The sequence below is a fragment of the Ornithorhynchus anatinus genome, chromosome 3, assembly GCF_004115215.2.
Source record: "Ornithorhynchus anatinus isolate Pmale09 chromosome 3, mOrnAna1.pri.v4, whole genome shotgun sequence".
Lineage (NCBI taxonomy): Eukaryota > Metazoa > Chordata > Mammalia > Monotremata > Ornithorhynchidae > Ornithorhynchus > Ornithorhynchus anatinus.
Window position 1 is genome coordinate 74,987,696 of NC_041730.1, and position 22,858 is coordinate 75,010,553.

Sequence of the window (22,858 nt, forward strand, 5' to 3'; positions counted from 1 at the left end):
CATCCAGCTTTCCTAGTTCCTTAAACCTCAAGATCACATTGCTTTCTAATCTCCATTTGCAAGTAAAACCCACAATTCTCTAAAATCAGAGCACAGAAGAGGAGTCGGCAGAGAACAAGTAATCCATTAAATCTAATCTTCCTGAATTGACTCTTCACCTCTGAGTCTATCAAGAAGTCACATGAAAGGTTACGTTGGAATTTAATGTGTTTAGGCGTTGCTCTTTATTTCAGCAGCTTGGTTCCTTTACCTGCAGCTACCTGCTAAGGGCCTCACCGGCTCCTCTGTCAATAATAATAAAGTCTTCGATGGGTAGAGCGCTATTTTCCCAAAGGCTTTCACATTCATGATTGTATTTTTTCCCCAACCACATCCCCGTGAGATAGAAAGAAGCGAGCATTCATTATCCCAAGGGGTGTGAAGTTTCCATTTTGAGCATGGAGAAGACCCATCGAGAGGGTGGGTGTAGAGGTTGGGCACGACGCCCTCTGCCCACTCCTCAAAACGCTATGAGGAAGAGTCAGTTGCTGGCCTGCCACTCCCCATCTGAGCCATCCAGGCAGGGGAGCACTGGGGTGGGACAGGAGCCAGCATCCAAGAGCTGGCACTGGCCCCCAGTGGCTTCAGGCTCGAAAGCCATGGTGCTTGGGCTCTCCCCCTCATTCATTCACTTATTGTATGCAGAGCACTGTACTAAGCGCTTGGGAGTGTCCACTAATAAAATAAACAGACACATTCCCTGCCCACAACAAGTTTACACTCTAAAGGAGACTAGCAATTAACATAAATAGCATTATAGATCTGTACTAAGATGATCGTGGGGGTAGTGGGGGAGGGGGAATAAATAAAGGGAGCAAGTCAGGGCAACAACAGAAGGGAGTGGGAAGAAGAGGAAAGCGAGGCAACTTTAAGTATGGGAGGGATATTGGAGACTGTCTGCTTCAATAAGGCTATGAACGGCCGGAAGAGTGATTGTCTGTCAGATATAAGAGGATAGAGGAGCATTCCAGGCCAGAGACAGGAATCAAAGGGCAAAGCCGTTGAGTTGGCGAGATGAAGAGATAGCGGTACAATAGAGGAAGGTTAGCATTAGAGGAGTAAAGTAGTGGGGCAGGCTGGATTGTAGCCAGGTGGGTAGGAAGGAGGACAAGGTGACTGAGTGCTTTAAAGCCACCGGTGAGGAGTTTGGGTTTGATGAGGAAGTGGACAGGCAACCACTGGAGTTTCTTAAGGAGTGGGGAAACATAGTCTGAACGTTTTTGTAGAAGAACGATCCGGGCAGCAGAGTGAAGTATGGACTACAGAGGGGAGACAAAGGAGGCATGGGAGGTCAGCCAAGGTGGCTGATAGAATAATCAAGGCTGATACAGTAATCATCTCATCCCTGGTGGGTCCCCCAGGCTGCCTGGGTGCAGTGGGCAGGATGAGGTAGATGTACATGTCTCAAAACTGGCTACAGGAGGGGCCTCAAGGTCCATGTATAACTAGTCCCGGTGCCTGGTGAGGACCCCGAAATCATCAACAGTGGTGGCGTCCCCTTCTTCCCTCTCTTGCGGGATGGGGCAGGTGGCATCACCATCATGGCCCCTGCCACCTGTCCTATTCTGATCCCAAGTAGGACCAGGCGGTGACTGTGGGCAAGTCAGTTAAGTTCTCTGTTGCTCAGTTACCTCATCTATACCATGGGGATGAAGACTGTGAGTCTCAAGTGGGACAACCTGATTACCCTGTATCTCCCCCAGTGCTTAGAACAGTGCTCTACGCATAGTAAGCGCTTAACAAATACCAACATCATTATTATTATTATTAGTCTGACTTCAGCTGCCCATCTTTCCTAAAAGCTAAGGGGGGAGAAGCCATTATCTTCACCGCTCCAGTGCCAATCCCCCGGGCAATCATCCCCATGGCCCCCATGGAGGGACTTATGATTATGTTCATTCTACAGTTGAGGAAAAGGTGTCTATGTGTGTCCTCTCTCTTTTTGGAGCCCCACGTGGGACAAGGACTGGTCCAACCCAATGCTTGTGTCCACCCCAGTGCTTAGTACAGTGCCTGGCGCATAGTAAGCACTTGATACTATTATTATTATTATTGTTATTGTGAGGCCTGTTCAGTTGGTTGAGAGAAAAACTGGTCCTCATTCATTTCAGGGTTCCCTGAAGTCATCCTATTGGGTTCTGCAGCAAAGCAGGATGTCTTGAAATGGGGTGGCTCCATGTGGAATCCACCAAGAAAGGAATGAGCTTTTGTGAAACAGACAGTGCTTATTGAGATCTTCCTGCACTGTTTCTCAGCTTTTTTTAAAAAATTTAAAATCTAGTTTTTAACAGACCAGTGTAAAACTGTTACATGTTCTTAACATCACACCACACATGTTCACCTTTAACTGTGCTTTAATTCCTGCACTCAAGTATAGTGCAATGTGATACAAGTAAACTCCAGTTGTACATACAGTAAGAAAAAGCAGAATTTTATACAGATTACTCCCCAACAGCTTATTCCTTTAAAAAAATATGAACACAGGCAAGTTTAGAATTCAATTAAAGCTAGTTGGTATTCAGTGTAAAACCTTAGAGGTATGAACAGAAATCCAGGGTACTATATACTTTAAACCAAGGCATATTTTCAATCTTGCCAGTGCAGCATAACAAAGTTTAATGGCCTCACTAACTGCTAAAGGTAAGCGTTCTCCCACGTTCCAATTCTGTATAGAAATTTCTTTTAATATATAAACCCATTTTAAAATTTTGTACACAAATACAAGTTATAGAAATCTGATTGCAAATATAAATAACATAATTGTCATGGTTTAACGTGTAACAATAGTTTACTCCTTTTTCTTCTGGACTGCAATAAAAAAGTAGAAAACATCCCTCTGCACATAAAACTATTTCCAATACAATGGCAACAACTTTCTGACTTTAAATGGAATGATTTCTGGAGCATAAAGCAGCAATCCAAGCATTTATGAAATTCAGGTTTATTGAAGTCCAAATGCGATATAGGCTATTGTATATTCACCCTATAACATGGTAACAAAGCTTAGTTAGCTCCATAGTGTATTCGAGGAAAAGAATGTGTGAAGATTAGTGCTAGCTTAAGAAGGCTCTTAATGGGTCTGTGAAGATAGCTGAAGAAGTGGTAGATTTAAAAATAGCTACTGCAAGCATAACGCTGTCTCCACCATTAAGATGCATAAGGCAAAACAAGACTTGACCTTTAATTTGGCACCCGGCTGGCGTGAATCTCATCAACCTCTCAACACTAGGTCTCTCCAACAGACTTAGAAGTAAAACTGAGCTGGGAGACTAGCAAACAGCTTACTAAATGTTTAGAAGATGATTCAGTGCAAATTTAGAAAGTCCTCTCAGCAACGGTTTAAACATTCCTGATGGCTGTCCTTAAGCAATTCGACTATAAGTTTTTATTAACATCGAGCATTTCGGCAGGGTCCGCACTGGCTAACACACACAGAGAAAAATAAAATATTCAATCTGAAACCTCCTCCTAAAGTCAAAGCTCCATCTCTTCTTGTGAGAGTTTTTGCAGGAGGAAATACTGGTCCTTACAAAGTGTACTCTTCTACATTTTAAAAATATAGACTTTACATAGCAGGGCTGTGGGGGGAACGGGGAAGTTGTCAGTCATAATACATTAATTCTATGGCTTTTTTAAAAATCACTGAGGTACTGTATGACATTCAAACATTTGATTCTAATGTTCTGAGGTTTTTCCAGAGTGAAAAACCATATTTGCCGATGGCCACATCCTACTGTCCGTAAAAAAGACAACACTAGTAGACAATTCCAGGGTCGCCACTGAGGGTGACGCGTCTTAATGCTCTAGTAGTGGAGGAGGTCTACAATATCAGTGCCACTCTACTGGAAATGTTCAGCTATTGCTTCAAACCTAGGGCATAGAGAGGAAAATTAAACTTCAACTAATGGAGGTTTTCAGGGCAAACTCCAGTTTCCCAGTCCAACGAGTTGAATTAGCAGCAAGCCACTGGGGACTGAGAGTACCAAGGCAGCAAAGTGTGTGTGTGAGAGAATAGTCCTAAATGGGAATGGAGTCAAGCGCGGCAAGAGTGGAGGGCTTTGCCTGGGGCCCCCAGCCCCTCCAATGTGAATCTCAGAGTGACTGTGGTCAGCCATCAGCTCCCCGGGGGGAACGTAAAGAAGGAATGAGGAATCAGAACACTGCAGCTGGTGGTGTGTGTCTGCACGGATGGAAGACAGGGAGGGCGTGGATACATCACGTGTTGAGGACTCGGCATACATTTCCATAAGCATTTTGATCTTCCTCTCTACCCCTAATCTAGCTTTTTTAACCCACTGCTCCCACCTCCCTCCCTCGCGATGTGTCTTGTTCCTAACTGAGGGCGACTACACAAAACTGATAATTTTTAATGACTCGGTAATTCATTTGGCCCAGAAGGGTTTTTTTTTTTTTTTGGAAGGGGACGGCATCAAGAGTAAGAATATCTTGCTCACTGCTTAGTTTGTAGTCCAATCATCAGTGATCTTCCCCTGGAGGTTTTAATAACACTGCCATATGCAACAGAAAAGGTGTGATCCTATTTCTACTCAAGTTGTAAGCTCTCGCAAATGACTCAGGTTCCATTGCATAGACTTTCCCCAACTAGGTTAAAATGAGAGCCGGGTCAGCCTGGTGTCCCCGGTTTTAAAATGGAAGGGGTACTAGCTAGGGATCCCTGGAACTAAACTCACCCCCAACAGATGGAAACTAGAGAAGATCCATTTAGTTCAGAATTCCAACTTGTTGATGCTCCCTGCATCTTCACCCAGACTCTCCTTCTGTACAGTTTCCGGAAGTTGAAAGCTTTCAATTACACATCACCTAGATCAACAAACTCATCTTCTCTCTTGGCTAAATCTTCCTCGTCTCCCTCATCTCCCAAAACTTTCCGAGAACCGGTGGGCAATACAGGCTTCAGGGAATGTCTCTGGAGTAAAGCAAGGGGAACAAAGAAGACAAGCGGGTTGACTTCTTCAGCAGTGAAACGACGTCAGTTTGAGAGGCTTTTTGACTGTTGTGCTTCTCATCTATTTTCTTCTGCAGGCTCTGAACTTCTTCCATCATTTCCAAGACTTTAGCTACTGTGGCAACCATACCACCTCCCAAAATCTGGGCCTCCGGAATCCAGCGCAAGTATCGCTGGGCCCAAACTTTAATTTCTGGTCCTTCTAGATGAGGCAGCAGGAGTCCATGGTAGTCGATGGGCTTGCTGTGCCAGCTGTCATAGAACTCTCGGAAGTTATTTGGAACTTCGTCGGAGGAATTAATTAATTTGCTAATTCTCTTGCCCAAGATGTTTTTAATAAAGTGATCTGTTTCTTCCCTGAAAAATCCTTTTTTGGGAGAGGATTTGGTTTGGGTGAGTGGAAAAGAAAGCTGTCGCTGATGCTGAAAAACAAATATACATATCTTTGGTTAACAGAGGGAGCACAGTTGAATTTGTATTACCTAATATCTCCCATGAAATGTGTTTGCTTAGAAGTTGAAGCGTAGTGTATGTTTCTTTTAAATCCCCATTCCTCCGCATCTCTATTGTTCTTTTCAATTCTCAGGAACTTCGGATGGCCCTCGGTGCCATCGTCATCCTCCTCCTGCATTACCTCCATTTTCTCTACCCTCTCCATACCCCCAGCCCCACATAGGGCAGAATGAGATGTTTTCGCTTGTGGTCAGCTCCAAATCACAGCCCAAGAATCCTGGAGGAAAACCCTTCACATGGATAAAATATGGCCAAATGCTTCTTCCTCTGATGAAAACAGTAGTTATCACCTTATTTGTGCCCAAAACTGCCTGATAAGAGGAGTTGTACCTAACCAATAATTGGTTTCACTGCTTGGCGGTCCCTAACTGGAGACACATTTAGACTATCTCTCTGAATAGTGAGATAAGCAGTCTCTGAGGGTGACATGCAGAAGGGGTAGCAGAGTATCCTCTGACCCTCCTGTCATGGCTACTCCTTGGAGCTTTCAAGATGGGGGCTCATAGCAGATACCCCGCCTTCTTCCCCCCCAGCCCCGGCCATCTAGATAGCCACCACACATGCAGAGTCCCCACTGCCCACCCCATCTTTACCATATGAGGGAAAGCCTTGTTTAATTTTTTACGAAGATCCTCTGCTTCCCCATCCTTCCCCTAACAATCCTGAAGGGCTACCGCCAAAAATAAAGGATCCTACTAAAAAGGTTTTGACTTTTTTCTTAAGCGCAGGCAAGCCTGGGCTGGTGGGAAGTGGTGGGTTACAGAGAGGCAGTGCTGCTTGCTATGTGGCCTGGAGGCCACAAAAAATAGGCTGATACGTGGGGACCCAGAACAGTTTTCTCTGTCGGTACTGGCTGAAAAGCACCCTCCGCCTTCCACGAGCACCCACGCCTCTGTGAACCTGCCTGCCTCCCTCTGTCCAGGGCTGGGCTCAGCTCTCCCCATTTTTGGGAAGGCGGGTGGGTAGCCCAGGTATCCATGAGGAACTCACGGTGTGCGGGGGGATCTCGGGACTGCACAGATTGGCACAGAGTCAACAGAGCACAGAGCCAAGGAGAGGAGGTGCAGATCTTTCTGTTCTCCCAATCTCCTGTCTCTCCCCACTTCAGTCTGTACTTCACTCCGCTGCCTGGATTATCTTTCTATAGAAACGCTCTGGGCATATCACACCCCTCCTGTACATATCACACCCCTCCTGAAAAACCTCCAGTGGTTGCCTATCAACCTTCATATGAAGCAAAAACTCCTCACTGTTGGCTTCAAAGCTCTCCATTCCCTTGTCCTCTCCTACCTCACCTCCCTTCTCTCCTTCTGCAGCCCAGCCCGCACATTCCGCTCCTCTGCCGCCACTAACCTCCTCACTGGGTCTCGTTCTCAGCTGTCTCGCCATCGACCCTGGCCCACATCCTACCTCTGGCCTGGAATGCCCTCCCTCCTCACATCTGCCAAACTAGCATACTTCGTCCCTTCAAATCTCTACTGAATGCTCACCTCCTACAAGTGGACTTCCCAGACTTTTTCCTCTGCTCCTCCTCCCCATCGCCCCGACTCCCTCCCTCTGCTCTACCCCCCCCTGGCCCCACAGTACTTGTGCATATATGTACATATGATGTGTATATATCTATAATTCCATTTATATTGTGCCTGTCGACTTGTTTTGTTGTCTGTCTCCCCCCTTCTAGACTGTGAGCCTGTTGTTGGGTAGGTATTGTCTATATGTTACCGAATTGTTCTTTCCAAGTAACTTTAGTATGGTGCTGTGCACACAGTAAGTGCTCAATAAATATGACAATGAATGAATCAGCAGCAGGCAGGGGCTGAGATAGGAGGGATGGTTGGGTGACTGGAAGCAAGGGGATCTTGCAAGGGCTAGGCTGGAGGACCTTATGGCCAGTGCAGGAGTCAGAGCAGCAGCAGCATCCAGGACCACTGCGTTTCCATGCCAAGTGGAAGCATCTCCAGAGCTCAGAGCAAGCAGACATCTTGGGCCAGAGGCTCTATCCACACTGCTCCGCTGCCGCTCCCGGCTCAGCCGCAAGGAGCAGGGGAGTCTGCCGGGAGCGACTTCTCCCAGGGCCGCAGTAATTCCCCAGATTGGGGTGGCACGGCTTCTCCACACTGGCACGAAACCCTGCAGCTTCACCAAGAGCCCTAGAGCAGTTGGGCGGTGGTAAATGAATGCCGGTCCCTTCTAAATGACGAGACTTGTTCATTTAGATGCTGGAACTACAGACGGGCTTTAATGAAGTCGTGAATCTTGGCCTCACCGTCTCCACGGAGATTTTGCTCTCTGGCACTGCTGCCAGTTTGGAGCCCTACCAAACAGCAACTGTCCTCCCAAAAACAGAGTTGAATTCAGATTCATCCAGCAACGTACACGGATGGACTGCCAGATGCCTTGTGGATAAGGCAGATGTCACACAAGTGAAAGTAATGTGCTCTGTGGATCAGGCTTCTTCCTGTATTGGACCAAATCCTCCAATCGCTCGGTAGGGATTGGGCAGGCACCACCCCAACTTCAGGCCGGGAGGACTGAGAGTTCTTTACCAACAGGTAAAGAACTGTGAACCACTCAGCACTTGCAACAGCCCTTCAACTCCCTGCAGTCTCAGTCTGCTTTCTTGTGTTTCAGACAGTGTTCAACTGGCTCCTCAGAACTGAGCAGGCAACAGACCAATGGCGGGAATTCTTTGAACTGGAGAATCTCTAATTTATTTATTTATATTAATGTGTTCTCCCCCGCTATACTGTAAGCTCACTGTGGGCAGGGAATGTGTCTTTTTGTCATATTGTACTCTACCAAGTGCTTAGTACAGTGGCTTGCACACAGTAAGCGCTCGATAAATACGACTGAATGAACGAATGACCGCAATGTGTTGCTGTTAGCTATGACTCGGTGATATTTTACAAACAAATGGTCACGGCATCCATTGTTCAACCAACCCTTTGTGGCTTTACAGCATGTATAAATGCACTACAATTTCCATGATAACGCTACATGGATTTTTCACTTTTGTTGGACATCGTGGGAAGCTGGGACACTGGACAAAACCCCTAGCCAGATCTGTCCCACTCTTACCCTACAGGATTGGGTGAATTTAAGTGCTCCAGACTAGAGAAGAGCAGGGACAGGAGTTGTCAATTTTAGGCACCAGAGGGCACTTTTCACTGTGAGGAAACCAGATTCAGACAAAGCATTAACACCACAAGGTGTCTTTTCTAGTCAATCGTATTTACTGAGTACTTACGGTGTGCAGAGCTCTGTACTAAGCACTTAGGAGAATACACTATAAAAATATAACAGACACATTCCCTGCCCACAATGAGTTTACAGTCTAGAGCGGGAGACAGACATTAACATTAAATTACAGATATATACATAAGTGCTGTGGGGCTGGGAGGGGGGATGAATAAAGGGAGCAAGTCAGGGCAACGCAGAAGGGAGTTGAAGAAAAGGAAAAGAGGGCTTAGTCAGAGCCGGCCTCTTGGAGGAGATGGGCCTTTAATAAGGCTTGGAACCTTGGAACGGGGGCGGGGGGAGAGAAAGTAATTGTCTGTCAAATATGAGGAGGGAGGGCGTTCCAAGCCAGAGGCAGGACATGGGTGAGAGGTGTTCTAGTAAAGACCAGGGTTGAGCAAAACCTTGACCCTAAGTGGTTCTGGGCAGCCTCGGATATCAACCCGCCATCTACGTACATTCATTCATTCAATTGAATTTATTTGAGCCCTTACCGTGTGCAAAGCACCGCACTAAGTGCTTGGGGGATTACAATAATACATCGCAAATCCCCAAGCTGCCATGGGGTGGGAACGGAGGGGTGTGTGGAGGACAGCCTGTATGTGGTACGTTCAATGTTTCGGAGCTCTGCCGGAAACACACTCATTCCCACAGCTGAAAAACTTCTCTACCCACTCTAATCTGCGGCACCAGTCCAACATATTTGCCAAACCAGGTAAGTGGTGAGATAAAACTGCCCACCCTTCCAGTCCCAGGGGCTGCTCCAAGAGACTGACCGATCCAGCTCAACCTGATCTCAGCCCAGAGGGTCCAGGAAGCCTGTACAGTTTGGGTTTTTTCACCTTTTTGGGCTTACTATGCGCCAGACAATGTACTAAGTGTTGGGATAGATACAAGTTAATCAGGTTGGACAGTCCATGTCCCACATGGGGCTCACAGTCTTAATCCCTGTTTTATAGATGAAGTAGTTGAAGCACAGAGAAGTTGTGACTTGCCTAGAGTCACACCACCGACAGGTAGTGATATGATTAATTGACTGATAAATATGTTTGACCGGGATTAGAACCCAAGTCCTCTGACTCCCAGGCTCATGCTGTGTGCACTCAGCCATTTCACTTACTATGGTTCCCGGGGTTTTACATTGCGTAAAGAGGGATGCCTGGATCAAACTAGATTTCTGGCCCACCCAAGAGTTTAGGATCAAGTCAGGAGGCTGGGTTTGGGCTGGCTGCCGCGTCTCTCCCTCTCAGATCTCCCCAACCAGCAGACGGCAGCTCCTGCCAGTTGTAGAGCTCCTGTAGTTCCACCACAGGCATCCATTTGTCTTTAAGGATTAGCAGCTCCCAGGAACAGCCGACTGCACGCCGGTTGCAATGCGCTGCTGAGCTCTACCCCCTCAGAAATGAGCCAGGGGTCAGGATGTGGCTCACGGCAGGGCTAAGAAGGATCTGAAACCTCCTCTCAACAGGGTTCCCAGGGGCCTCGGGGCTAGGGCTGAGGGGGACATGGCCAGAAGCTTGGATAGGACTGGCCTTCCCGGGAAGAGAGTGGAGGGAAGTTTTCCTGGTGGCTTCTTGGAGCAAATGTCACACCCAGAAACACCACTGGGAATGGCAGTTTTGAAAACCAGGTTTATTCCTGAAGTCAAGGTAAACAAACCAACCCATGTTTGCTTTTTTTTTTTTTTTTAAGGCACACCCAACTGAGGGGAAAACAACTGCCTGTCTGGGCTACTTAAGCCCTTAGAAAAACATACCTCAGAATAGCAGGAAGAGGGATATAAGCCACACCTCAGGAGTTAAGAGGCATATCAATTTTGGGGTAGGTGTGAGGCCTCTCCCTAGTCTTCCTTAGGCCTGTGGCAGATTCGGGTCTTTTTGGCGGCACATTAAAATGGAGCTGAGTTTCACCAGTGCAAAAATGATCTTCCAGATGCAGAGCTCTAATGAGGCCCTTTAAACCCTGTTGCCGGTCTTGGCTCAGGGAACGGAGAACATTTCCTGCCAACGGTAAGATCTACACGACCTGAGCTACATTCGGCTCTTATGATTTCTGGACAGACAAGGAGAGTACAGAAACTTGGGCGATCTCACCTTGAAGGGTGTTGCTTTCTTCTGGCTTTTTTCCAATTTGGGCTTCTCCACATAAAGAGGGTTGTTGAGCAGAGACAGGGCCTTGGGTTCAAACTGCACAGACCAATCCCAGACAGAGAGGAGACTCAAAGGCCTGCTTTGTGCATCCTGGCTTTCACCAGCCTGCCAAAACAAGCACAGGTTAAGTCTGCCAAAGAGGGACAGAGAAAGGGCCTGAACAAAATTTGACTGGGCAGGAATCAGGTCAAAATTCACTTTCCATCATGATTTTATAAATTTACCATTTATAGAACCCTTTCACATTTGTCAGTTACTCAGTGGAAACAGGAGAGCAAGGAATGCAACTTCCCATCGTTTATATCGTCCCCATAGACAGAGGGTGTCAATGGCTGGTAACCTGGGGGATGCAATCAATCGATAAATCATTGAGTGCAATCGATAAATCATTGAGTGCTTCTGTGTGCAGAGCACTGAACTGAGCGTTTGGGAGAATATAATATACAGAGTTGGTAGGGTGGCCTAGTGGATAGAGCATGGCCACATGCAGCGAAGCAGCAGGTGGCTTAGTGGAAAGGCTTGGGAGTCAGTGGTCATGGGTTCTAATCCCAGCTCCACCGCTTGTCAGCTGTGTGACCTTGGGCAAGTCACTTAACTTCTTTGTGTCTCAGTTACCTCATCTGTAAAATGGGGATGAAGACTGTGAGACAACCTGATTACCTTGTATTTACCCCAGTGCTTAGAACAGTGCTTGGCACATAGTAAGCGTTTAACAAATACCAACATTATTTATTTATTATTAGAGGATAAAGCACGGGCCTGGGAGTCAGAAGGACCTGGGATCTAATTCCAGCTCTTATCTGCTGTGTGACCTTGGGCGAATCATAACTTCTCTGTGCCTCAGTTACCTCATCTATAAAATGGGGATTAAGACTGTGAACTCCATGTGGGACAGAAATCAAATCTAACCTGTTTCATTTCTCTCTACCCAAGAGCTTAGTACAGTGCCTGGAACATAGTAAGCACTTTAATACCTTTTAAAAAAAAACAAACAAACAAAAAGAGCTACAATCTAAGACTTAATTTACAATGGTTCTTGCGTGTGGTTTTGCTTGTGCTAGTCATCTGACCATCACATAGTTGAATTAATGAGAAATGAGGAAGGGCACAGAAAATTTTTGGCATAATTTTAGCACAAAAAAGCTCCTTGTGGGCAGGGAAAGTGTTTACCAACTCTGTTCTATTGTACTCTCCCAAGTGTTTAGTATAGTGCTCCACACACAGTAGGTGCTCAATAAATACTACTGGTTGATTCACTGATGATATCCCTTACACAAGGTGGGCAAGAGACCCATGGGGACCTTACTCTGTGCCACAGAGCTGAGCACAGAACAGGCAGCCCTCTTGCAGGTATTTTCTTATCATATTTAGCCTGCTTGGGAGATTAATAGGATTCATCAAACAGTAAACAAAAGGCCAATTCCTCACTCCCTCAACCTTCCTGTTCTCTACCTCTATAAAACTCCATTTAGCAGAGTTCTGAGTTCCTTCACTGATTTATAACTTCAAGTGTAAGTCCTCAGTGGGTACAAAAGAGAGACCAAGTCTATAGTGCCGAAAGTGTGTTTTACCACGTATTTTAAAGGGGGAAAATTTACTGATGACCCATCTAGTATGCTGGATCTTATTAGCAACACCTACCAGATTACTATCCTTTTGACAAGGCGAATTGAAGAAGAAGGTGCTAAATATCGGTATGTACATACTATCCGACAGAACGGTCAAGTAAGTCTCCGTGAATTCAAACGCTGGAGGATACTGTTGTACCAGCTGCCAGACGCAATCCAAGAATAGCAGGAAAACGGGAACCTAAATGAAAACAAAAGAAATCTGAAGAGAGCAGGCCCATAAAGCAATCACAAATCAGGGGAAATAGTAACGTCAATAGGTGAGGAAGAATTTCTTCTAGTTGTGGTTGCTGGCAAGTCCAACTCCACAGTGCTTTATCCCTATCTATCATGTTTGCAAAACACTTGTTACACATCCGTTTCCAACCTGTAAGCTCCTCCTCTAGACTGTAAATTCCTTGTGGGCAGGAAGCGTGTCTACCAATTCTATTACATTGTTCTCTCCCAAGTGCTTAATACAGTGCTCTGCATAGAGTAAGTGCTCAAGAAATGACTGACTGATCATCATGTTTGCACATGTGTTTGCATGCGTGCATATGCATTCCCACTCAAGGCTGTCTTTAGGACCTGCATGTGTTCTCACATATGTTCCACCAAGGTCTCCCCTCCCCACCTCTGGTCCTCAGGATTCAGCTCACACTGAATTTTCTTTAGGCTATGAGCCTCACATGGGATAGGGACTGCGTCCGACCTGATTATCTTGTATCTACCCCAGCCCTCAGTACAGTGCTTGGCACATAGTAAGCTTTTAACAAGGAGCAACATGGTCTAGTGGAAAGATTATGGGCCTAGGTTCTCATCCCAGCTCTGCCACATGTCTGCTGTGTGACCTTGGGCAGGTCACTTAACTTCTCTTTGCTTCAGTCACCTCATCTGTAAAACAGGAATTAAGATGATGATGACTGCGGTATTTGTTAAGTGCTTACTTTGTGTGAGGCGTGGCATTAAGTGCTGGGCTGGATACAAAGAGATTGGGTTAGACAAAGTCCCTGTCCCACATAGGGTTCACACTCTTAATCCTCATTTTACAAATGAGGTAACTGAGGCCCAGAGAAAGTGAAGTGACTTGCCCAGGTCACATAGACGAGTGACAGAGCCAGAATTAGAACCCAGGTCCTTCTGACTCCCAGTCCTGTGCTCAGTCCACTCAGACATGCTGTTTCTCTAAAGCTGTGAGCCCCATGTGGAACACAGAATGTGTCTAGCCTGATTACCTTGTATCTACCCCAGCTCTTCAAAAAGTGGCTGGCACATAATAAGCACTTAAAAAATACCACTAACCACTCCCCCTCTCCAAAAAAAACAAGTAAACAAGTACTATTATTATCACACTAGTGGAAGTCAAACCCAGCACTGAAATTGGGGAAGAATAGAGAGGAACAGCAAAAGACTATCAAGCATGTGAAAATTATCACCGAACTATTTCAGTAGCTGAACACTTCCGAAAATGGAACTAAGTGGTAATAAGAGATTTAGAAGACTGCATTCATATTCATTCAGTTACTATACTCGACATTTACTGTCTCATTTTATCCTTAACATCCCATTGAGAAAGAAAGCAGCAGCTATTATCCCCACTAACAGAAAAAAAGTTGAGGAACAGAAAGCCCAAATTCTCAGTCAATGGCAGAAACTGGGCAAAAATACCTATCTCCTAGTTTCCAATCATCTGTAAACCCAACAGCAACCATTATCAATTATGCATTTTATTCTTACCTACACCATTTGTGAACATATGTATATTACATCATATTCAATTATTTATTCATCTCATTCCTCCTGATACAATTGTACTGCTTTGCGCTCTATCCTTGTTTCTCCCTCTGGTCCTTCTATTTGTGTATGTGTGTGTGTATATATATATATACGTGTATATACATATATATATATATACATATATATATATGTGTGTTTCGTTTGCCTCCTCCTTTCAGATAATAACATCCTTGAAGGCAAGGAATATATGTCTTGCTTGGTATGGTGCTTTGCTCTCAGGCTCTCACTAAATACCACTGTTTGATCATTCTTTTCACTTGGAGATATGGACTGCAAATTTACGAGTGGGTTAGCCAAATTCATACTCAATTTTGCTATTTTTAATACAAAAAAACCCAATCATCCATCTACCCCACGTGCTGACCGAATTCTTCCTCCAGTACAAGTGAGCTGGATTACTTTGTTCCACATCTTTCTAAGGCCAGCAGACAAAATCAGACTGGCTCCAAGATCCAAAAACCTGGCCTTGGACATAAAGGATTTTAATTACAGTTGAAGATTAATAGCCACAAAGATGGCAGTGTTTCAACCTTAGAGTGCAAATTTTTCTAAAAATGTACAAGCCCATAGAATTCACCATCATTTCCCACACATCGAGGTGAGCGCACGTTGGTTGGCACAGCCGAGCAAATCGTCTGGTAATTGCAGCCTCACCTCCAGGGATGCCCAGGGCCCTGGCTCTGGGGGCACCTGGACTTCTCTGCCTGCCCCACAGCATGCTCTGTGCGTGTCGGGTCGGGTCTAAGAGCTGCTGCTGTGTCTCTCTGGACATTCTTCACCTTTAACCAAGCAAAACATCTGGTAATTCCGAGCCTCTCCTCCCCTCATGTCCTCAGCCCCCGATCACCGTGGCTGAGGAACACTCTGCCTGCCGCTGGCATGCTGGGTGCCAGTGATGTACCGCCTTGAGACCTGGCACTGGCTCCTCTCTGCAGTTTCAAGGAGACCCCACCCATCCTGCTTTCCATCAGCCTAGAGGAAAAGAGAACATCTACAGCATAAGGCCTTTTTCACACCTCAGAAAGCCTGGTGGTGTGGTAGCCATTTGTTTTTTAAATGGCATTTCTTAAGCGCTTGCTATATGATGGGCACTCTACTAACCACTGGGGAAGATATAAGCTAATCAGGCTGGACACAATCCATGACTCACAAGGGGTTCACGGTCTTAATCCCCATTTTACAGATGAGGTAACTGAAGCACAGAGAAGTGAAGGGACGTGCCCAAGATCACACAGCTGACAAGTGGCGGAGCAGGATTAGAACCCAGGTCCTTTTGACTCCCGGGCCCCTTCTCTATCCACTAAGGCCACGCCGTTATGGCTTCATTGTATATCGTGCATTCTGAATCACAAGGAGCCTGAAATTCTACTTCCCCAGCCACAGCTCCCTACCGACTTATTTTCATTTTGTGTACTATCTGTCCCTTTCTCTTAAACTGAGTTAATGCTTACTGTGTCTTTGCTCCTGATGTGTCCGTCTCAAACCCTCTCCCCAACCTTTAATCATAAATTGTGAGCCCCTTGAGGAACAGGATCCATGTCTAATTCCCACTTGCATACTCTCCCAGTGCTTAGTACAGTGATCTGCACCCAGTAAACACTTAAATACTACGGCTACTACCACTTTGAGGCTGACCAATTTTCTTGTCATTCTTACCAGGCCACTGATAGCTTCATTAGAGGACTTCAGATTATAATATGGATTAAAACTGTTAAAATCAAATATCATTGCAATGTCACTGAATAGTGAAATAAGGATAAGCAATATCGGCTCTCCATGCCTCTTAGATTGTGAACCTCCTGTGAGATAGGGACTGTGTCTGATCTGATTAACCTGTTCCCACCCTAGAGTTTAGCACAGTGCCCTGCACAAAGTACTTCTTTATGGTATTTGTTAAGCGCTTTCTAGGTGCTAGGCACTGTACTAATTGCTGGGTAAATACAAGACAATCAGGTTAGACAGTCCATGTCCCACATGAAGCTCACAGTCTAAATCCCCATTTTACAGATGAGGTGAGACACAGAGGAGTTAAGTGACTTGTCCAAGGCCACACAGAAGATAACTGCAGAGCCAGGATTAGAACCCAAGTCCTCTGACTCCCAGGCAAGCACTCTTTCCACTAGACACACCACTTTTCATGATCATTATACCACCACTAGCAGAACATTTCATAGACAATTAAAAAACTTTTTTAATGAAGCTGCTTGTGAGCAAGGAACGTATCTATCAACTCCACTGCACTACACACTCTTAGTTCAAAGCTCTGCACACAATAAGTGCTCAATAAATGCCACTGATTGATCGAATAATGAACAGAATTTGTACAACTACACACTCTTAGTTCAAAGCTCTGCACACAATAAGTGCTCAATAAATGCCACTGATTGATCGAATAATGAACAGAATTTGTACAACTGTCAAGGAACTTGCTTTAAAATCATTGTACACCCTTATTTCCAGAAATGACATAACTTTCCCTTCATTCATATATTTAGAGTGGCTACTTTTACTGGATTCGGGGCTGAGGGGGAAGGGGGTGAATTTGCACCAAATATAAAATCCAAGGGCACTTCCTTCTAAATCATTCTAACCACTGAAAGTACTCACACACTGCCCAGGGATTATAGGGGAACAAATTTCCTGGAATCCAGAAGAACGAAGCTCCAGATTTAGATGAAATAAGTACTCAAGTGGCAAATGGTAAGGCCTCAAATGGAAACTGTTCAGAATGAAGACAATAGAGGCAGTGTATCTCTTCCCATTACACACAATCCAGAACACATTACATCCAAGTGCTGGATCACGTATTTTGTAAGTTCCCTCAAATAATAATAATAATAATGTTGGCATTTGATATTAAGCAGGAAGTTAGCAGGGAACTTACCTCCTCTTTTTCATTCTGGCGGAGGTGGTTACAGCGATCCAAGAAAGAGTGGGCTCCCATTACCCATTCCTTTTGGATAAGGCTCTGAAAACCAAGCTTAGTCCTGCAATATGGGTCCATCATCACTTGCACCAGAGAGGATATTATGCAGCATAAATCAGATGCATTCTCTTCTAGGAAAAAGCATGGCAAAGAGGTAGGACATTAACGGTGAAGCAGAGAGCACTGAAAAGATGCTTTTTTAACATGTATTCTAGGAATTTTGGTTCATCCTGATAGTTGTTAATTAAGAGCTAACAAAGCTCTTTTAACCAGGAACTACTGTTGCCCATGGTCAAATGAAAAGCATTGAAACGTAAAGGGATGCTTTACAGAATTTCCAGAGTTAGTTAGATGCACTTCCTTTTCCTAAATTCCGGCAAAGACAGCACCAAGGAGAGGGAAAAAGAGCTGGTTCCTGAAGGGAGGACATTTGCCGAATTGTACATTCCAAGCACTTAGTACAGTGCTCTGCACATAGTAAGCGCTCAATAATTATGATCGAGTGAATGAATTTGAGCTCCAAATGTAGTACATTTGATTTGGTAACGTTCATGAAAGGTTCAAAGAAGCCAGGGGATGCTCAAAGGTGATTTTGGATTTTAAAAGCTCTGTACTTTCCCAAGCCACCCTATAACAATCATTGCGTAGGACTCTCCCCCTCTTACTTCCATTGCCACTCAACTGAGCAAACTAAATAAGGGAACTGAGGGTTTACTGGGTGGGGGATTTTGATTCTTGCTTTTCGCGTTGCATCACAGCTTCTGGACAGGTTTCACTTTTATAGATGGATGTCTCTTCCAGGGACTGGAAGGACCAGGCAGACTACAACCCTGCTTTCTTAGGGAGAGCTCACATTCCCTTGGGTGAGAGAGTGAGGCAAGATATTGCAATTTTAGCTGGGGCAGAGGCTCCATCAGCTCAATGGCCTTGATGGTGGGGTTACAGTCCATATCAGCTAGGCAAAATCAAAACAGGACTTTATTGCCCTAGAGTAAAGATGCTGTTTCAAATAGGAAATACAGCAGGCAGGCAGAGTACAGAATGCCTTTATAAAGCTAGATCATGTAGCCAAAACTCCAGAGAAAGAGTTTCTAAAAGAGAATCACGGGCTCTACGTACCAGAGAACTACTATGATAAGCAGGCCATAATTTAACTTAGAGAACCCAGGCTTTTTTAGCAAAATGTCTTCAGTTGCTACAAAGCTTGGATAACTTACAGAGAAAAATGCATTTCCTTCTACTTACTGCCTGAATTCCCAAATATTTGCCTCAGACACTGCATATCATAACCTTCTGGGGCAGGAAGTCATGGCCATGTGAAACTGCTAGGATGAAAGTCTCAAACACAACTTTTTCTGGTTATCAAATGACCCCGCGGCAAGATTCTTTTAAGCACCTTACTAGAAATCCTGTAGACTTCTAAGGACCATCGTTTATAGAAGCCCAGTTAAAGTTCAGCCTAGAGCATCTCTTCCTGCCCTCTGAAAAAATTCAGCCAAAGGAAATCAAACCTACAGCCTGCTTGGCTATCTGGCAGAGGTCAGAGGTCAGAGGAGAAGCACCATTCTTTACAGAATGGAAAGCTCTCAAGTTAGGCAAACAGAAAAGCCCATGAGAGTGGCAGTCTGGTACAAACAGAAAATTAGATGAGCTAAGAGTTTGAAGAGCACATGGTAAGGGTTACCATTGTTAGAAAAAGGATTGTTCAGAAGTCACCTACACAACCAGTTGGATCATCTGACAGTTATGAGCTAAAGACTCCTGAAAACTATAAGCTCCTTGTGGGCAGGGATCCTGTCTACCAACTCTGTTGTATTGTACTTTCCCAAGTACTTAGTACGCTCTGCACACAGAAAGTGCTCAATAAATACCTTTTTTTTTTAAAAAAGTGTATCCTGGAATGAAAAGGAAGAATGGAGGGTCTCATTTAGTGCGTGTGTGTATTTTCTCAGGAAAACGTTAAGGATTCCCATTTCCAGATTTGTTCAGAAGTAGATAAGTCATAGAAACTGGATAAAATTGTGGTAACCACCTAGGATATTTTTTTAAAAATCATATGGGCCACATGGCACCCACACAAGAGCTCTGTAAGTATTTGGAGAAGAATTTACAGAATTCCTAGTAAGAGTATATAACATTTCAAATGATAACTGTCCTGAAAGACTAGCATACTTCTAGTTTAATTCCCATTATTAGGTGGCTTCCTGAGGTGATCCTGGAAATTAAGTTATATGATTTTTCCTATAATTATTCTTGAATTTTTTTTTTAAACTTGCCTTTTCATCTCTGTCAGTATGTCTGATCCAATGCTCATCTACCTTTTCCTAGTACTCAGAACAATGATTAGCCCAGGATGAGAATTTAACTAACACAGTGAAGAATAATAGTATGAGGAATCATGCCAAACTAAGTGGCTGGCATTCTTTAAGGGGTGTGGATAGAGGGGAATCATTACATATTTAGATTTTAGTTTTTTAAAATACTCTTCAATATGGCTTCACACCAAAATATTTTTATAAAATGGAGGGTAATCATGGGATCGGAGGGAATATTCAGTCCTGGATATGAAAGTGGCTAAAAAAGTGGGAAATGAAATGATATAAACGGCTGCTTTTCACTCTGAAAAAGCGAAAAAAAAAATGAAGCCTCTGGAGAGCTGGTGCTATAACAAATTCTATTTAATATCTTCACAGGTTGTCTAAAAGAGGGACTTGCATTGAAATCTGTCTGCAGATACACTAAGCCCTTTGGGGTGCTGCACCACTATGAAGATAGGACTAAATTGCAATAAGACCTCACCATGCAAAGGTGGGGTGGGGGCGAGAATGGTAGGTGAGATTCAATAGAAGCAAATGCAAAGGTAATGTACCCAAGAAAAATATCATACTGAGCTAACAGGGACAACTGTTGGACAGTGATCTCGGAATCACTGTTGTCTGTTTGAAATCATTGGCAGCGGCCAAACCTTGGGCATCATTAGAAAGGGAAGAGAAAAACCAAGACATCGTCTACCAAATATCTAAGTCACGAATCTGGCATCTGGGGCCCTTATGGGCAGTTCAGGTCACCACCTTTTAGGAAGGACATAATATAGCTGCTATAAAATGTCCTTACACTATGAATTTTGGTTAGTTTGCTGGTGGGAATTAAAGTCTTTTTGGGTACGGTGGACATGGTGTCGTGTGAATGCTCAAAGTGTAACATACTATAAGTACTACCTGAGTTTTCCTTAACCCAAGGTGCTGTAAGAATACAACTCCTGCATTTATAGGCCAGCTGGTTGTTCACAAAAAGGCAACCCAAATGATCAGTGAGGTGCAGAAACTTTTGTGAGTGGATGTGGTTTGGCTGAATGGGTGTGAGTAAGGGTATTACAGGATTGTGATTAGGTGACTGCCACAAAACTGGTTTCTGAGACGGCATCCACTGAACTTTAAAAGTGGTGAGGGTCAAAACAAGACAAAAAGAAATGCTTCTTCCTATGGCTTCATACGGTAACAAGAAATCATAAAGGCAGAAAATATCAGTAGACTCAAGAAGAGGGTAGATAAATTCATAGGTCATTAAAATAAAAAAGCTACAATATACGCCCTTCAACATTAGGATGGCAGGCTGAGCTACCTATTGTCAGAGACACGAAGATTGGGTAGACGGACCATTGGTTAGACTCATTAATGGCATGGGTGTTCTTTCGTTCTAAGAGACTGTGTTAATTCAACAAAATTATAATCAACCTTCTGCCTCTCCCTTCTCAAAGCAATTCCTTCTTGGGTCTAGAGCTGTCTGCCAAATTTCATTTGAGAAGAATTTATTTTTAACTACAGCATTAAAACTCCACAGAAGAGAGACTTTAGGGCCAAGACTGAGCTCAGCAGAAAGGACTATTACAACCGCATGACCTTCACACAATTGCTTTCTCTTTTCTTAAAGCAGCATCTTAACTTTAGGAAAAGGGAAACTATGCATTTTCCTTTAAAATAGCAACTTACCTAAAAGGAGAATATTTACGTTTTGTCCTTCCAGGTACTCAGCAATCTCTACTGCTTTTTTCAAGCAGCGTCTGAATCAAGAAAACAATTGGATTCAATGCTTAGACAAAGACTGGCCTACTGAATGAGACACTAGCTTCTATTTTAGGAAGCTGAAATTGCTTTTCCCGTTACCGCCGAAGACAAATATTCTGGTAGGAAGGAATCACATACCCACACTTTAAAGGGTCACAAAGAGTTTCCGGAAAGGTATTTCCTAAACACTTCCATCAGACGTTTGCTCTATGAGCTTGCTCAAGATTCCGATAGCTTGAATATATGAGGAGAGTTTTTTGCAATGTGCCCAGCTTTCTAAAGAACATTCAGTAGTAGTTCCCTCTGATTACTATAAATACCCTCTTGAATGAAAATATGTATAAATTTCCTAAGTAATTAAAAGAGTAAAACACAATCTCTGCTCACTAGGTATTTATAATTTAATGAGTAAAACAGAAATATAACATCCATTTACCACATGCCTAATTATCAATTGTCATTCTCTAGATAGTGAGCTCGTTATACTACGCTCTTCCAAGCATTTAGTACAGTGCTTTACAAACGATAGCCCTCAATAAATACGAGTGAATTCTTCCCTACCCCCCACCACCACTACTACCAGGGACTAAGTTGTATACAGTTCCCAGTAGTGTGGACATGTGTGCAAAAAATAAAAAAGCAAAATGCAAATAATCCCTGAAAATATTCATGGATTAAGAGTGCTAAATTGTTATATTTAATACAAGTAAAGTCAATTATCCAAATAAATTAAAGCAAGAATGTGCCTAATGAATTAGCAAACCTTATGATGTCAAGCCAGTTGCTATTTTCCAGTAACGAAAACCATTTTACATCTGTGTCCCAGAACTCTGAACTATTGTCTGTAAAGATAAAGGGAGAAAGTCACTGCTAAGCAACATTACTAATGCTATAATGCAAGAATAGATTGAACCATGCTTCCGGCAATAGGTTTTTCCCTTTAGAAAAGGCCCTTGTTCTTGGATTCTTAAGTGGTGATAAATTCACAGGCTTTAGTTTTGAGTTGGGAGCTCCTTAGCAAATATACAATTTAATAACTCCCCCATCAAAAAAAAAGTTGAGAAAAGGAGTTCATTTACCAATGAAAAATTCATAGCACTTCAGGTTAAATTAGCAAGTTCATCCAGTTCTCTAACACCGACATCACATGAGAAGGCTTGTAATCATTGAATGCATCAGAAATATTTATCCAATCTCCCCCACTTAGAATGCTGTCCTAGACCCTAAACTGAAAACAGGCTCTCTTTCCCCAGCTGACTGAAGCCGAAATCTCAGCTGCCAATCGAGAGGCACCAACCTGTCATTTTACCTGATCTTTCTGTAATGGTGGGGAGTACTTTAACTGATTTGTGAAGCTTTGTTTAAGCCTTGATTGAGGGTGCCACCCCCTCCAGCCATTTCTCACATCCCCATCTCATCCTCCTAACCCAATCTGTTCAGCCTCGTCTCCTCCATGCTCCCCACCAGTATTAGCTGCTGGCATAACACACTCTAAACAGGCAGCTGTCCAACCCAATCCAAAGGTTTCTGGATAGGGACTGGATCCGACCAGATTACCT

At 44.0% G+C, this 22,858-nt stretch overlaps 1 protein-coding gene across 1 annotated transcript in view; it reads right to left on the reverse strand.

Moving 5' to 3' along the window:
- Positions 1–2,375: 2,375 nt before the first annotated feature.
- MTMR12 (myotubularin related protein 12) overlaps positions 2,376–22,858 on the reverse strand; it is a 74,301-nt gene continuing 53,818 nt past the window's right edge. Inside the window, 7 exon segments of the mRNA XM_029060357.1 lie at positions 2,376–4,980; positions 4,983–5,427; positions 10,849–11,010; positions 12,547–12,714; positions 17,194–17,366; positions 21,225–21,295; positions 22,063–22,141. Of these exon segments, the coding sequence (XP_028916190.1) occupies positions 4,850–4,980; positions 4,983–5,427; positions 10,849–11,010; positions 12,547–12,714; positions 17,194–17,366; positions 21,225–21,295; positions 22,063–22,141 (1,229 nt within the window). The 3' untranslated portion in view covers positions 2,376–4,849.